At 39.4% G+C, this 18,101-nt stretch overlaps 1 protein-coding gene across 5 annotated transcripts in view; it reads right to left on the bottom strand.

Moving 5' to 3' along the window:
- CPLANE1 (ciliogenesis and planar polarity effector complex subunit 1) overlaps positions 1-18,101 on the bottom strand; it is a 65,972-nt gene that overhangs the window by 27,420 nt on the left and 20,451 nt on the right. For all 5 annotated transcript variants that reach the window (XM_065661790.1, XM_065661791.1, XM_065661792.1 and 2 more), the window contains exons 17-29: positions 15,566-15,794; positions 15,202-15,335; positions 12,329-12,546; positions 11,882-12,046; positions 10,824-10,962; positions 10,293-10,402; positions 5,360-5,521; positions 5,030-5,138; positions 4,364-4,667; positions 2,951-3,884; positions 1,593-1,756; positions 651-781; positions 24-106 (exon numbers count right to left, since the gene is read on the bottom strand). In XM_065661790.1, the coding sequence (XP_065517862.1) occupies positions 24-106; positions 651-781; positions 1,593-1,756; positions 2,951-3,884; positions 4,364-4,667; positions 5,030-5,138; positions 5,360-5,521; positions 10,293-10,402; positions 10,824-10,962; positions 11,882-12,046; positions 12,329-12,546; positions 15,202-15,335; positions 15,566-15,794 (2,882 nt within the window). The remainder of the gene's footprint in view (positions 1-23; positions 107-650; positions 782-1,592; positions 1,757-2,950; positions 3,885-4,363; positions 4,668-5,029; positions 5,139-5,359; positions 5,522-10,292; positions 10,403-10,823; positions 10,963-11,881; positions 12,047-12,328; positions 12,547-15,201; positions 15,336-15,565; positions 15,795-18,101) is intronic.

The following is an 18,101-nucleotide window of genomic DNA, read 5'->3' as shown; positions in this document are numbered from 1 at the left end:
CCATGCAAGAGACAGTAACTTGCCTTTCCTCTTTGATGTTCTACAGGTTTGATTTTGACACAGCTATTGGAGCTCTTTGGAGTTTCATATGGCTCCTCAAAGAACTCTACAAAATAAACACATTTACTCTACGTCAGAAAACCACATGACATACAGCACTGTTACGTGATTTCTGTCAACTGATCAAATGAGCCTACATTTTCCCTTCCCACAAAGGGACTGAGTGTCTCAGAAAATTCAAAACTTCTGCTCTAACTAGTGATAATAAAGACACCTGAAGGAAAAAAAGAAAAAAACCCTTATTTTCACAGTAGGAATACGATAAACAACCTATGCATACTCAGCTCTTAAAATTTTCAAATCATATTTTACACAGTTGCATTAGTACTTTTGAATGAAATGAAAGAATTACATACATTAATGTATATTATCTCCACAGCAAATAGACGTTATAGTGTAGAACATCAGTCTTGAGAAAGCAATTGTATAAAATTTAGTTATAAAATCTACATAATAATTTCAACAGAACAATAAAAACTTATTTCAATTTTTTTATTAAATAAACAAAGGGACATATATTCCTATTCAGGCAAAACTCCTACTGTCTTAAATGTCAGAGCATAGTAAAATGATCTACCATAAAAACAAACCTGTATCTGATGTTATATCTATCTTCTGAACAAATGATCCCACTTCATTATGATCTTCAGTCACATGAGGTACAGAATAATTCCCATGTTTAAGTTCCTTCTTATTAAAATATTTTGATTTTGCAGACATCCTGGTAATTTGAATTACAAAAGATAATTAACAATAGAAATAATGTAAGTATCTTAATGCTGTTCATCTTAAACTGCAGGCTAATGCACAGTTGTAAAATAAACACTACTGTGAAATAATCAATATTCATCTAAATTTTCTGTCTGAATGTCACTTAAATTAATCTAAAAATACTGTTAGTCTTGGTTTATCTCCCTCACTGAAACTTCCTTTATAAAACAAAAAAAAAAAACTTGTGAGAGAAGATACACAGTATCTCAGAATACTAATACCAAAGGTTTTTTGCCCCTTCAGTGTAGCAGAAGATAAAGAGAAATGCCACAAAGGACATTTCCACCATCAAACTGTGTAAGTTATTGACAAAATATTTACTGTCTTTCCATCTATTTTTCTGCATGCACATGAGCATAGCTAGATTATAGATCCAGGTTAAAATAAACTAACAATGTGAACTCTCAACATGAAGAAAATTAGTTACTGAAGAGTGAAAGTTTTATGAATCCTTTGAGAAAACTATGATACCCATTTCATCCGAAATTTGCATTCTATTTCCACATCACCAAGTTTACAACCAACCATGTACAATTCACTTCATATGCAACAGCCACATTGTCTTCTAGCTAGAGGTATATCTGCTGATGAAGAATATTTAATCTGCTTCATGCAGCTGTAAACAATATACATGAATTTGAATTTGCACTAAAAAATAAACACGTATATAACACGTATTAACAGAACTCTTCACGCTGACATGCTGCTTAGCTGAGGATTATGACCAATTACAGTTCTCAGGTAAAACAAAGGTAAGTTACCCAAAACCAGTTTCACAAAGATCATCATAGGCTTGTATGCTCTGGACATCAACAGAAGGATTGGCCGGTATGGAAGAGCCTTCATCCGTACTACTTTCTTTCTCTGTCCTAGACTGTGCTTCTGACAGAGATGCAGATTCTTTTAGATTTTGATTATCTGGACTCTATTAATAATGACAAATAAAATTCGTTAAAAAAAAGCAAAAAACAACCAACAACCAACCAACCAACAAAACCCTAATACTCTCAAGAAACTCAACAATTTCATACAGTATGTTTATGCTTAAATTCACCCCTTTTCTCTATTATAGAGCTCAGAAATTCTGGATTTACAGTTGCTATGGAACCTAAGTGTCACCCCTTTTTGCATTAACTGAAGGCATAGTCCTCTGAATTATCTGAAAGAAACATAAAATTAGAGAGATCTGTCATCGTCAATTGAGCATAAGTTGTCAAAGACACTGTGTGACAATATTCTCTATACAAAGATATATAATTAGATTTGGCCTTCATCACACTCAATACAAAACACTAAAATTATCACTGAAGACAGTAAAGTGGCAAAAAGCCACATATCACCATGCTCTTAGATGCACACACAGAATTTCGGCAGTAAGTTCTAAGTAAGATACAGGTGGCACTTGTCAGAAAACAGAAAATACACCCCCAAACCAAGACAAAAATCTCTTAAATTGGAGAAAAACCTCCTCAAAAAAAAAAAAAAAAACCTCCACACCCTCTCCCCTCAAAGCCTTTCATGCAAAATTAATTAGAGGGCCAATGACCTAGGTGTACCTAAATACAAAGCCATACTCATCAGGTTCTTCTGCAGGTCTTTTTTATTAACACATATTCTCCAGCTCTTTGCAATATTGCTAGATAGAAATTCAGAATTCACTTTTCACCAACCTAACTAGTTTAAGTACTCAAGTTAGACTGTATCTGCTGTGTCCTCAAAGACGAGCAAATCTAAACTCAAGTAACACCAGAGAAACTAATTCTTCTACTTGTTTTTCCACACTCCCATCTCCAGTACTAGGATTTTTCGAAGATAATGTCTAAAACTAGACACAGAAGCTAAATTTCTAGGAATTTGGTCAAAAAATGTGGTATCTAGATAAACGCATTAGCTTTTGAACAGGACTTCCAAAGAGACTTTCATCTCCAACCAAAGTCTTCCTACATACAGAATTCCAGTATTCCTGGAATGTTTCCCTTTTCCTAGCAAGGCTTAAAGTAAAGGCTATTAATCAGTATTCCAGGTTTTACTGAGAACTGTGAGGTAAAAGATGTGTGTGATTTTCTTTACTGTCATAAATAACTCACCATTTCACTGACACACTTATCCTCTTTCTTACCTTAAATTTTATGCTCTTTTTTTGAGATCCATCTCCATATAACTGTTCTAACAGCCACAAAGAAGTAAGCACAGCAGCCGCTGATGTTTTCACATGTATCACTGGGAGAACTTCTTGTAAGGAATCTTGTTTATTGTAACCACAGAGCAGTCTTTTATCAGACCATCTGATCATCCACTCAAGCAATTTTGCAATATTGCTTAACTTACCCACCAATTCTACAGGTAGTTGCTCTCCTGGTACAATATCAACCATACCAACAGCTTTGTAAGTGTACTTAGAAGTTGCCTGTGTTTGCAGGCTTGAGAAAGTATCGTTAGGAAACGTCTGGCTTGCTGATGCAACAGTGACTTCTTGATTGTCACTCTGAGCTCTGTAAATGGACTTGTGTTTTAAGCCAAATAATCCATCATTAAATCCTTTCATTACGGTACACACAGAAGGTTCTGTTATCTGTAGAGTGGACTGTAAAATGGCTTGATTTTCAAAATTATTTTGGTTTTTATTACAGACAGATGCTGTTTCAGGATCACAAGATGCCAGGGTGACAGTATAGCAGGAACCTGCTCTAAACACACTTTGGCTCCTAGTTTTGCCTTGTCGACGTTTTAGTGTTGTATGAACATCAAAGAAGAGAGAGTTTAACTCATGCTCTCGAAGAAGTCCAGAAAAGCTAGTAAGAAACGGAATTCCAAGGTCACTGTAGTTCACCAGGTCTCTCTCAAGAATGTAACTCAAGAAGAGTTCTAAAAAAATTACATATTCATCATCATCACGTTCAAATTCCCATGCACCAACCACAGGCATAATACATGGATTATGCATATCTTCTCCACATACTTTGTCTCCAGGCTTTGTTTTCCAGTTAAAAGCTTTTATCTTGCATGTAGTATTTTTACTACCTATTTCACCTTGTCTCTGATGTTCATTATCCCTGTAAGCAACAAACGTAAGTACTGTTAACACCAAAATCCATTGTTAGAAGAATTACATGAAAAAATAAGTAAATGCAACATTAGCTCCTTTACTTCCCACTGCTAAATACAGGAACAACCCAAATTTACATTAACACTTTATGTATTAATACATTAATAATTAAGGTGGCAAACTAATCAAATTCAAAATCCACAGTTTTTACACAGACAGTAACTCTAGTAACAGTAACAGTAACTGAACGTGGTCATAGCTGATAATATTGCACTTCAAGAACGTACTAGTCACACAGTAACTGATGTAACATTGGAATTTCTAAGATTTGATAAATTTTTAATTCTTTATTTGATAAATTACCTAATATGACAATTATCCAGTTCAGTGAAAAGATTACTTAAACAGAGAGAGACAACTTTTTTTCATTTTGGTTTTTTTTTTTTAATTTAAATAGGAAGATCTCTGCTGCAATTCTTTTCATACCTTTGGAGTGAAGGTGTTTGAGGTCTCATTTCTTCAGCAAACAAAGCATCAGAAAGCGTATCTGCTGTGTCCGCATCACTATATACCTGAGGATTCCCAAGATCAGTAAGTGTGCTTCTGCTTAGACTAGTGCCTAATGAGAATCTGTCATAACAGTGTTCATCATTTGCTGCTTCCTCTTCTGCCGGCTCCCAAATATTAATTTCTATAGGGCCTATGTTCTTTATTACATGTCTCAAGGCCTTCATTCTCACTTTTTCAGTAGCCTGTATAACAACAGACACAATTTCTTCACTTTCGCAACCTACCAAAAGAAAAAAAAAAAAAAAAAACGAGATTTTAAATGCAAACTTCCACATCTCAATAATTCTCTCAAGTTGAGAAGAATGAACTTCGAATCGTCATAGCCATTCAGAAATACAGACAGAAACTGATAAAGTGAAGAAACAACACCAAGTTGGAAGTCATGATATTCTGTTATTGGTGCAGACATATCAGAAAGAAAATGAAGAATTTGCCACAGAACTCTTCAAAGTTGTCTAACTGAAAACTCTGTCATTGTTTTACATAGGTGGTATGACAGACGGTATTGTCACAAGCTAATTAATACTTCGGGTGAAAAAAGGAAAATTTGCTTAATATTTTGAGAAGAAGGATGCACACTACCTTTAACAATACTGTGTCTCAGTCGCTGCTGAAGTCCATGATATTTATCTCTTAGTGGAACTCTTATATCTTCAGGATTAGGAAACGCTTTTACAAAAATCTCTGCCACCTGCACAAAATAAAGTGTCTTTTAAAGTAGCAAATACAAATAAGGTGTCATTTCCAACAGAATTTATACCACTACCCTGCACAAAATAAAGTGTCTTTTAAAGTAGCAAATACAAATAAGGTGTCATTTCCAACAGAATTTATACCACTACGAAGTCTAACTAGTAGATTTTACAAGGAGATAATCTCCATTGCTTTTGTTCCAGTTTTAATGTCTTTTACCTTTTCCACTGGTGGCAATTCTCCAAGCAGACTCAAAATTACATCCTGAACTAATTCTTCAGCATTCATGAACCTGCAGAAAGGAAGCATTCGACAAGCCCACTCCACTGCATTCAGACAATGTTCAGTTCTGGAGGCATCATAATCATTCTTCTTCAGATCCTAAAAAAAATACCTTGCTATAGAAACATTAACTGATATGAACAATGTATTTCAGCTACATTATTCATGCACTGCAAATAGTAACGATTCTTTCCTAGCCAACAGAAGATAAACATCTCTAGTTTAACTGCCAAATAGAGAAGTATGTGATGCTAGGAGACAGATGAAGGTTGCTATAAACCATAACTTATGTATTAAAAAAAGAGCAAGCTTTTTCAAACCAGTTTAGAAAACAATCTTATTAACACTCTGCTACAGAGTCTGTTTGCAATCTAGAATAAAACTTGAGGATCTAACTAACATACTGAAAGTAACTCTACTACGCTTTAAGGTGATCATAAATTCATTTTTTTAGATGGAACAATTTATTTTGAAACAGTCAGTAGTTTCTATCTCATTTGTCACTGTCTCAGCACAGAAAAAACAGACTATCTACTAGTTAAAACAGAGCCTTCCTGTTTCTTTAAAGCATGTTTTTTCTGGTTAAGAAAAGTGCTGGACTTGTTTTAAAAAGGAAGCAACCTTGGCTAAAGATAGCTGAATTGTTAAGCCAGATTCTGTACTGCTACAGAATATACGACAAATATTATGCTAGCAGTTTCTTTTTCTTCATTGATCATCAACAACAATTGATGAGGGTGTAAGTAGAGAAAACATGATTAAATTTTAGCATTTTTATTATTCTTCTAAAAGAACATGTGTATTTAACACATCAAATGAGTATCTATTTAACATTTTCAGTGTGTTGAATACACATCCATCAGGTAACACCCAAATTATTTTAAGCTAATTAGAAAATAAGTAAACTTAGGTAGACAACAAGTGTAGAAACTATTGCTCTTCTGATAATATATACTCAATTAGAATCATAGGATCATAGAATAGTTAGGGTTGGAAAGGACCTTAAGATCATCTAGTTCCAACCCCCCTGCCATGGGCAGGGACACCTCATACTAAACAATGTCACCCAAGGATTCATCAAGCCTGGCCCTGAACACCGCTACAGGTGGAGCGTTCACAGCTTCCCTGGGCAATCCACTCCAGTGCCTCACCAACCACACAGGAAAGAACTTCCTCCTTATATCCAATCTAAACTTCCCCTCTTTAAGTTTTAACCAGTTACCCCTTGCCCTTTCACTACAGTCCCTGATGAAGAGTCCCTCCCCAGCATCCCTATAGGCCCCCTTCAGATACTGGAAGGCTGCTATGAGGTCTCCACGCAGCCTTCTCTTCTCCAGGCTGAACAGCCCCAACTTCCTCAGCCTGTCTTCATACAGGAGGTGCTCCAGTCCACTGATCATCCTCGTGGCCTCCTCTGGACTTGTTCCAGCAGTTCCATGTCCTTTTTAAGCTGAGGACACCAGAACTGCACACAATACTCCAGGTGAGGTCTCACAAGAGCAGAGTAGAGGGGCAGGATCACCTCCTTCGACCTGCTGGTCACGCTCCTTTTGATGCAGCCCAGGATACGGTTGGCTTTCTGGGCTGCGAGCACACACTGCCAGCTCATGTTCATTTTCTCATCTACCAACAACCCCAAGTCCTTCTCTGCAGGGCTGCTCTGAACATCTTCTACGCCCAACCTGCAGTTGTGCCTGGGATTGCTCTGACCCAAGTGTAGGACCTTGCACTTGGCATGGTTAAACTTCATGAGGTTGGCATCAGCCCCCTCACAAGCGTGTCAAGGTCCCTCTGGATGGCATCCCTTCCCTCCAGCATATCAACTGAACCACACAGCTTCGTGTCATCAGCAAACCTGCTGAAGGCGCACTCAATCCCACTGTCCATGTTAGCGACAAAGACGTTAAACAAGACCGGTTCCAACATTGATCCCTGAGGGACACCACTCGTTACTGGTCTCCAGCTGGACATTGAGCCACTGACTACAACTCTGTGTGCGGCCATCCAGCCAGTTCTTTATCCACCGAGTGGTCCACCTATCAAATTGATGTCTCTCCAGTTTAGAGACAAGGACCTCGTGTGGGACAGTGTTGAATACTTTGCACAAGTCCAGGTAGATGACATCAACTGCTCTACCCCTGTCCATCAGTTCCATAGAACCATCATAGAAGGCAACATAGAAATTGGTCAGGGAGGATTTCCTCTTCGTGAAGCCATACTGGCTGTCACCAAGCACCTTGCTGTTTTTCATGTGCCTTAGCATGCCTTCCAGGAGAATGTGCTCCAGGATTTTGCCAGGTGAGACTGACTGGTCTGTAGTTCCCTGGGTCATCCATTTTCCCATTCTTGTAAATGGGGGTTATATTTCCCTTTTTCCAGTCATCAGGAACTTCACCTGACTGCCATGATTTTTCAAATATGAAGGCTAGTGGCTTAGCAACTTCATTCGCCAGCTACTTCAGGACCCGCGGGTGGATTTCATCAGGTCCCTTGGACGTACACATGTTCAGTTTCATAAGATGGTCTTGAACCAGATCCTCTCCTACAGTGGGCCCAAGGTCTTCATTCTTACAGTCCCTGCGTCTACCTTCTAAGACTTGGGTGGTGCAGTCAGAGCATTTGCCAGTGAAGACCGAGGCAAAGAAGTCATTCAGAACCTCAGTCTTCTCCAAATCCAGGATAGCCAGTTCTCCCGAGAGCTTCCAGAGAGGGCACATTTTATCCCTAGTCTGCCTTTTATTCGCTACGTACCTATAGAATCCGTTCCTGTTATCTTTCTCATCCCTAGCCAAGGTTAATTCTAACTGGGCCTTAGCTTTCCTAACCTGGTCCCTAGCTTCCCGGACAACATCCCTGTATTCTTCCCAGGCCACCTGTCCTTGCTTCCACCTTTTATAAGCCTCTTTTTTCCTTTAAAGTTTCCTCAGCAGCTCCTTATCCATTCAAGGAGGTCTCCTGGCCCTCCTTGCTGCACTTCCTTCTAGTTGGGATGCAACACTCCTGAGCTTGTAGTAGGTGATCCCTGAATATCAACCAACAGTGTTGGGCCCCTCCGCCCTCTAGGGCTATATCCCATGGAACCTTACTGAGCAGGTTCCTGAAGAGGCCAAAGTCTGCTCTTTTGAAGTCCAGGGCAGTGAGCTTGCTGCACGCTCTTCTCACTGTCCTGAGGATCTTAAACTCGACCATCTCATCGTCGCTGCAACCAAGGTTGCCATGGAGTGTCACATTTCCAACCAGCCCTTCCCTGTTGGTGAGCACAAGGTCAAGCATGGCACCTCTCCTTGTCAGCTCCTCTGTTACTTGCAGAAGGAAGTTGTCTTCCATGCAATCGAGGAACCTCCTGGATTGCTTGTGCCAGCCCGTACCGTCCCTCCAAGAGATACCAGGGTGGTTGAAGTACCCCATGAGAAGAATGGCCTGCAAGCGTGAGGCTGCTCCTGTCTATACAGTCCTTCATCCACAGAGTCCTTGTGATCAGGCAGTCTGTAACAGATCCCCACAGTAAGGTCTCCCATCGCTGTTCTCCCTTTAACCGTGACCCACAAACTCTCTATTGACTGCTCATCTGTCAACAGACAGAGTTCCATACTCTCCAGCCTATCACTGACAAAAATAGCAATTCCCCCTCCATTTCTGCTGGGCCTGTCTTTTCTTAAAAAGCCTGTAACCTTTCATTCCAACACTCCAGTCACAGGAGCCATCCCACCATGTTTCTGGGATGCCTATTATGTCATATCGCTGTAGACATGCACACATCCTTAATTCCTCTCGTTTGTTCCCCATCCTATGGGTGTTTGTATACAGGCATCTGAGGCAAGCTCCAAATGAAGCCAGCTCATTGGCTGGAGCAGCTAGGATATCTCCACATTGCTCTGAGCATTTATTACAGGTGCTAGCAACTGACTGGGTGTGTTGGGATGGAATGATGCCCCCTTCCCCTAACACATCTAGTTTAAAGCTTCCTTGACCAGTCTGGCAAGCCTCCTACCAAAACCACTCTTTCCCTTCATTGTCACATCAGCTCCATCAGCTTTCAGTAGACCTGGCCTCCTAAATTGAGTCCCATGTTCTAAATACCGAAACCCCTGACTATGGCACCACTGTTCTAACCTTTTATTAGACTGCTAAATCTGCCTAGCCTTTTTAAGGTCCTCCCCTTTATCCTGCAGTATTGATGAAAAGGCTGTCTGAGCTCCAGAGCCCCTAACTACCTCCCCCAGTGCTCTGTAGTCCTTATGTTCTCTGGGCTACTGCTATCTGTATCACTAGCACCCATATGGATCACTAGAAGTGGGTAATAGTCAGTGGGACTTATTAGAGCATGCGGCCTCTCTGCAATATCCCTGATCCAAGCCCCTGGTAGGCAACACACCTCCTTGAGACTGGGTCAGGCCGACAGATGAGTGTCTCTGTGCCTTTCAAAGTAGAGTCCCTTACCACTATGACCCGCTGCTTTTTTCTGGCTGCACCAGTAGTGATCTTCTTCACCAGTGCATCAGCCGGTTGTTCATGTTGTGAGTGTGTTTCCTCATTAGCCCCGTGCAGAACTTCAAAGTGGTTCTGGGTGGGGACAACAGATTTAGGAGGAAGCCCCTTGCTTTTAATTGTCCTCTTCCTCCCTTTTTTGTTGGTTAATTATTTGAATTAAATATCAACCAAAAGCACAAAAGAAGTACTATTAGAAAGTAGTAGTTCACGTGGACAGCACTGCTCTGTAGCCTCAAATACTGCACATTGCAGCACTGTGCTAATTTTGTCCTACTAGGCAAATAACAGTTCTCACAGAAATATACAGCAGACCTATAAAACTCTTCTTACAGCTTTATGCAATTAAACTGTATCTTTAATATACTAGCAATATAATTACCTTGTGATTGTTAATATTTTCCCTTGCAGTTTGATACCGCCTACAGTTGTCAGATAATCTTTCACGAACATGAAACATCCAGCACAATGCACACAGCTCTCTGAACCAACCTACAACACAAACATGCAATGTGGTGAGATTCTATTTAAATGAATTAAATAAAACAGCTTGAGATTTTTAGCTAGAAGTAACTGACATTATCGTAATAGTAGTTCAAGAAAAAAATTACTCCTTCCTGAGTTTTTAATAATGCTCTCCAGCTAGAGTTCTTTAGTTCAACTTAGGGTTCATGTTCTTTCACATCTGTCAGATCCATAACACACACAACAATCCTTAACAGCAACTTTCAGATTAGAAGTTTTGATGACTAACATAAAACCTGGAAATAGAACATGTTTCTGTACACACCGCAGTACACTCAGGGGAGTGTACTCTCAAAAAACTCAAGAGTTTTTTGCATCTGTAAATTCTCATTGTTGTGCTTTTTATTTTTTTTCCGTTCTAAATTATCCTGTTTTGTTGTATACACACCTAAAATTTTGCAGGTAATATCATCAAACTGATGGTCTCCAGAAGTTGCAGTTCTATAGAAAACAGTGTGGAAATTGCAGTAACGAAGCAAAGTCTCTGGGAATGGACTAAGTGAAGGAAGAGATCCTTTCATTCGAATCTACACATATCATAAAAAATAAAAAAATAATCAAAATTGAAATAAGAATCAGTTAAGATTTTGTGTATCACTATTAAATATGCAGCCTCTCAGATACTGGCAGAACACTGCCAAGATCAGTAAAATTCCCTTATGCTTGCTTTCAATTTTCTTCCAACCAGTATTCTGAAAATTCATTTTAAGGAATACGTTTAGTATGAGCTATAGCGCAAAGTACTTTTGTTTGCACGGTACTCATGATACTCATGATTACCATGAGATCCAAGAGCAACAAAATGTAAGAGTAACTGAGATCATGATTAGGAAAACAAGTTTAATCCAACACAGCCCAGGCTGCTGTCAACCAAGGCAGACTAATTTTCCCTCTTGTTTCAGCTGGTGCTTCTGATCACCTCTCTGTGCCAACATTAAACATGTGACCATCCAATGAGCAAACAGAAGGAAGTATTTGTCAGTCAGGCCAGTTCTTGATCTGTATCACTACATGAACACTGGTGCAGGGGAGCTGAGGGAAGGCAGACAGTCACACACCCCCACTTCTGCAGCAAGCCAACATTCTTTTAAGTGGCTGTGCAACAATGACCTAAGAAAAGCCAGAGTTTACACAAAAATTAAATTTTAATCAATATATCCAAGTTTGGTTCTGTGCGAACAAAACACATGAGTAGAATGAGACCTTACAATCCCATGCTCTGTGCACAAGGATTGATCTTGTGACCTGCTGAAGTTACATATTCCACTCTAAGTGAACTCTGGTTTCCTGAAAGAACTTAACGGGAACTATAAAACTAGAAGACTACATGTAAAAAACATAACATCAAAGTCCGGATGGGATTGAATGCTTCTCCAACGCAACTGGAAGCTTGTCAGTAACATTTATGACTGGTAATCAAGTTACAAAACCAAGTTAAACACTTACTTTTTGCATAACTTTTCTTGCCCACTTCAGTTTTGTGATATACCACTGTGCTGCAGGGCAGGAACAATGAGCAGCCCGGAAGAGCAAGATTATTCTCTGAAGAATTCCTGACACTTTCTGACGACTTTCTCTCTCAATTTTTAGAAGAACGTCATTGCAGTCTTCCTGAAAAATGCAAATTCCAAGACAAAAACAAGACCCAAAATCAGAAAGGACATACACAGTAAGAATCTAACCCAAAGGCTGTGTCTGCTCCGAGAGCATTTCCATTTAGATCCTTTATGGAAAAAAACACAGAGTCACTACAGTTCTGGTTAAGTAAATAAACAGCCATGGAAAAAACAGATGAAAAATGAGCTGAAAGGAACTAGAATAAAGATCGTTAATATTTCATAAATACATTTAGAACCCAGGAAGACCCAAGAAACTTCCATCATGCATGCTTACTTCACTGAGAGAAGCTGGCTGAGGACAGTACAACGGTGGTGCTGGAAGATAAAGCCCATCTGGAACTAAACCATACAATTTTCTGCTAAGTTCCTTGGCAGAATCCATCAAAAGCTGAAATGTCTCTGAGAGAATATCAGTATCTGCCATAGCAGCTGCTTTAAGTAGTTCCTGTATGGAACTATAAAGAACATCCGCATCTTCCTCTTCAAGGGGATCTATAAAATATTAAGCACAGAAAACACTAAACCAATTGTCCCAATACATGGCCTTCATTCTGAAATTACAAAGCTACATTTTCAGAATTTGCAATCACCTCTTACAACGTGTACAACACCTCTATTTGCTTTAGGATATAAGATCTCTTATGTTTCAAAACAGTATTATTCATTTTTGCTTCTGCCATGTTAAGGGGAAAGATATTGCCTTTCTATGTAGCAGATTAAACTTTTCAGCCATGTATCTGCCTGGCATAAAATTCTGGCAAATCTTTCTCGCCAAGCAGGCATAAACTAGGTATACTATTTACAATGATTAATAAAACCAACTCTTTTTATCAGTAAGCATGATTATCAAGGAAAGGCCAATGTATTTGTTTGATCCTTTTTACATATTATTAAATTTTTTCCTCATCTCCTAGAAGTAGGAGAATGCTGAAATTATTCATTAATTGGACCCTGGAATTCACATAATTCTATACTGTTCTACTTTCATTTCTACTCCTTCTGCTTGTTATAAAATATGTGCTACTATATCTTTTCACTACCTATCATACTTAAAGAGTGTTAAATATAACATGCATGTATGTGTTTCTGTTTGAAATAAAAACCTTAGAAACTGGTACAAAAGAAGAGTATACAGTGTTTCGGATATGGCTTAAAGATTGATTAACATCCACCTCCTGACACGAACTTGAAATGTGTTTTTTCCAAACACGCACACAAAAAAGAGTAAGGAATAGAGATCATGCCAGTAAGATTTCTGTAAAATGTAAGCAAGGACAGGTTGATCTAGTTAGCTGAGAGAATTACAGGTGTATTAAGTTAAGACTACATGATAAAAAGATTATATACACACATACAAAGGAGCAGAAGACAACAGCAGGAACCTGAATAACACCTAGACCCATCCACTCACAGCAGAAAAATCAGCTTATGAAAGTATCATCTCCACAAGCCCAGAGACGTACAACAGCAAATTAAGTACTTGGACAAATGGACACCCTGTCCAGGCTCTTCCCAGGAAAGCCATCATCCCCAGTGTTCAGGTATGAAACCCATCAAGAAGAGACAATGGGAATGTCTCTCTCTTCAGGACTTTTTGGCTTGAGGGGAGTCACTGTCAAGAAGAATATGACATGCAGAGAATGCATGGTAAGAGTTTTCTGGGATTGTAAAAGGCTCATTATGGGATCTTTAAGATAGAAACCAAAGATATGATATGGAGCTGTGGTAGCCTCACTTTCTTCCATTAGCCCCTGTTAGCATGTCTATTTTCCTGGGTGAAGGGTTTTCTATTCTGTGTGTCCACGTAGGGGACTTTAAGCGCCAGCAACTGTAGTGAGACCATAGATCAGAAACCCTGTATATCTGGGATATGCAGACTGGAGGCGGGTAAAATCAAGTGCCTACAAGTGGAGTGGGACCACAGGTCAGAGTACTCACATATCCATAGTACCAGCAACCAAAGAAAGTGAGGCCATGTAAGTGACTGCACGAGTGCTATCAAGTATCAACTCAGACCAAGTGAAGTGCCCTAGGAGTTAGGGGTGTGTGCATCTCACTCATGCAAGACAGACCATAGGAGCTGGGAGTGACTAGAGGGACCAGCGAAGACCTGGCCAAATGCCAAAGATGATAGGGAGCTCAGCTTGTGTGACTGCATGTCCCCAAGGGCAAGAAAAAGGAATCTGGATATTGGAGGGACCAAGTAGGTTGTGACCACATGCCAGAAACAGAGTGTGCACATAGGTGTGTGTGTCTGCAAGGGTGAGGCACACGGAAAGGCTGAGGACTGCAGACACAGCTACTGGGTGGACTGTATCTTCAAGGCCATCTACCGTGGGGGTGAGTAGACAGTGTGTGCATGTGGGGAGGAAGGTATTTGTGAGAAGGTATGTACCAAGAAATGCAGTGGGGCTGGGGCATATGTGAAGACACCAGCAACCTGGGAGACTCAGCTACTAGCTCTAAGCCTAGCTACTGGAGGGATCCACATTGTACGTTTAGGTATCTATATGCAGACCTTCATTCTGACTAGCAAGAGAGGGAAATGGGATGGGATTTTTGGTGCTGTCTGTACAAGTGTTGAACATGCCTGCAGGTGCTGAGCTGTGTAGCTACTTGTATACAGGTACAGCATATATGTGCTTGTGTGTGTGCCTACTGGGAATACATTCTGAGTTTTGCTGCCTGTCAGACCTGCATGAATGAAGCTGTCAGGCTATGAGACACAACTCCCTTTCACCATTAACAGAAAAGAAAGGCAAAAATTAAACACCATCACGTAACAAATTTTAAGTACGATGATACTTTCCATACTGCTTATTTGTTCACATTTGCTTCAGGCCATTTTTGTTTTGTTTTAATGAAACTTCAGTTTTCTTCCAAACTGAAGATAATACCAAGACCAGTCAAATGAGGGTTTGGCTGATATGCACAAAGAAGACAAGATTGATAATACAGTCCATTTTTTTTAATTATGAAAGCCAAAACCATAATGCCTATAAAACTGAAGTATTTTAATACATTGTAACAGTAATGCACACATTGGAAAAGACAAGGTAATTGTTTCCTTTTAAAGACAGTGTATAACACAGTATATGCAGTGAAATAACATGAAAAATAAACACACCTATTTATAATTCTACGTACCTGTAAACCGCTCGTATTTAAGACATCCTGATGTTTCAGAAGTAACTGGCTGTCCTAACAAAGATTGTAACTTTTCCTGAAAAGTCTGCATTGGTGATAAGCTTAATGGCAGGTGACACTCTCTGGTTTTCAGTCTGAAAGCATAAAAAACTCTTCATTAATAACAAAGTTAAACCCATAGATAATCTAATGAAGGTCTGTTACATCAGTATCTAAGATAAAATAACTAATCTTAACATGTTAGATCCTACTTGAGTCTGGAAATATGAACTTTCGATGCAAAGGATATGCCTTGTTACAATAAACTTCAGCAAATAACATTAATAAAAAGATACAGTGTACTAAATTCCAAGCACAAATTTACCTTGAGAATTCATCAGAGTTCTGACAATACAGCTGGTAGGCCACTCCAATTGAAACAGAGAGTTTCCAGTCCCCAAGTCTGTGTGTCAACCACACAGCCTCTGGAATAAGTCCACCAATAAAGAACAAATCAAGAGCATATTCAGCTGTCCACACAGATGAAAGTTTCTGTTCCCTGACAGCTCTGGTAACCAAACAGTGTTGCAGTGGAATAATACGAGGAGATATGTCTGTGACAAAAAAATCCACATTTTAAAAATTAGATACATGTGCATGCTATCAGATGAACTATCTAGAATTCGTATGTTCACACTGCTTTTGGAGTCGCTGCAGTGCACAACTGCTCATTATTAGAGGCACACACAAAGGGTTTATCTGCAGCAGGGAGATGCAGGTCTCCTGTGGTACAACAGTGAAGTCAAAGCAGGCTGCTTAATAACGTGGGATATGCAAGCACGTGCAAAACCCATGGGTTATTCTTACTTTAAAGATTTAATCACACTGATAGAACATTTGCAAGTATGCTACCACATGCTCAGGATATTTCAGAGAGTACACTTGAGATAAATGCCAATGCTGAGTTTTCCAAGTGCTGCTTACTGCAGAAGACAAAAAGTTACAATGCATTTTTAAGAAAGAATAGTACATGATTTTCAGAGAGTGTGTCAAGACAAACTTAAGACAAACTTAGTATCTCCTTGTTTCTTGAGGTTTAGATTTGTTTTCTAAGGCTTCACTTCCTGGGTTTCCTGGAGAGGTGCTGACCAACATTAACTCTAAGGAGTTACTTGCTTTTCTTACAGTTTGTGTTTACTGTTGACGCAATGACAATTATTTAGGGAAATATTCACACTAACTGCACTTATGCAACACAATTTTTCCAAGACTGTCTCATCATGTACATGGATCTTCGACAAATGCAAGTATTAAAATCAAGGTCACATTTTGTAGGTTTTATCTGGGAAACTGGCTGATTATAACATCTAAAAGACCATGAAGACATACATACTAGTGCATGCTGTAGTACAGAAATGTTAGAAATAGTTCATGTATTCAAATGCATGAATACTGCAGAAAATCTAATCAACCAAAATAAGTTAATATGGTAGAGAAATAGCTGGCATTATAATATCAACTTACTAGTAGAGTACTTACAATACTTCCAACTAACTCTTCATTCCTGTGGGCATTAAATCACTTTGAAAATTAACTCTGAAACGAAAAATTTCCTAACAAGGGAAGTCTTTAAAACAAAATCTCTTGCAGAAAACAGATAAACTACCCACTGTGACAAATACTAATTCTCAAAAAAATACTGAAAAACAGGACTTAAAAGCAACATGTAGTACTTGGGTTCAACAAGAAACTAAGTTGACATTCCTCCTTGGTCTGATGATATGGTGTCTGAAGCATTTTGGCTTCCAAAAACCGCTTTCCTCTGGCTCTTCAGTTTGGGTCACCTCATAACATGAATCCAATTCAACTATTCATAAAGCACTGCTTTTCTCTCACTTTTGGGAAGATCAGAGTCAGTCAGACCCACAACTTTAGGCAAAAGTAGTGCATGAACCACAAATTCCAATGTTACTTAATTTAGGTGAAAAACCTAAATCGTCCTTCTACCTGAATATCAAATTCAGACTACTAACCTCAAAGTATTGGAAAAAGAAAAAAAAACCCAACAAACCCATGAACTCGAGGAAGAAAAAACAAAACATAAGTCTATATATTGAGAGGCAGTTCTGAAGGACAAAAGTCTCCAGGAAGATTGGATATTCTTAAAGATGCAGGAGCAGGCCATCACATATGCTGAAAGATGAAGCCAACAGGGGGAAAACTAGCCTGTTTGGACAGAGAGCTCTGGCTGGAACTCAGGAAAAAAAAAAAGAGTTAATGATCTTTGGAAGAAGGGGCAGCCAACTCTGGAGGACTACAGGGATGTCACGAAGTTATGCATGGAGAAAATCAGAAGGGCCAAAGCCCAATTAGAACTTACTCTGGCTACTGCTGTAAAAGACAATAAAAAATGTCTATACAAAAAAGGAGGGAGAATGACAATCTCCATCCTTTCTTTGATGCAGTGGAAAACAGTGACAAACACTGACATACTTGAAGCCTTCTTTGCCTCAGTCTTTAATAGTAAGACTAATTGTTCTCAGCATACCCAGACACCTGAGCTAGGAGACAGGGATGTGGACCAGAATTAAGGCCCCATAATCCAAAAGCAAAAGGCTAGCAAGCTGCTCCACCACTTCGGCACACAAAAGTCTCTGGAGCTGGATTGGATCCACAATGGATACTGAGAGAGCTGGTGGAATTGTTCAGAGCCAGTTTCCACCACCTATCTGCAGTGCTGGCTAACTGCTGAGGTCCCAATTGATTGGTGGTTAACAAATGTGACATCCATCTACAAAGAAGGGATGGAAGGAGGATCCAGAGAATTATAGGGCTGTCACTCTCACCTTGGTGCCAGGAAAGGTTATGAAGCACGTCTGGAGTGCTATCACATGGCAAGTACAGGACAAGCAGTTGATCTG

The sequence above is a fragment of the Lathamus discolor genome, chromosome Z (genome assembly GCF_037157495.1).
Source record: "Lathamus discolor isolate bLatDis1 chromosome Z, bLatDis1.hap1, whole genome shotgun sequence".
Taxonomy (NCBI): domain Eukaryota; kingdom Metazoa; phylum Chordata; class Aves; order Psittaciformes; family Psittacidae; genus Lathamus; species Lathamus discolor.
Note: the sequence above shows the minus strand (reverse complement) of the source record. Positions and strands in the feature narration are given on the sequence as shown.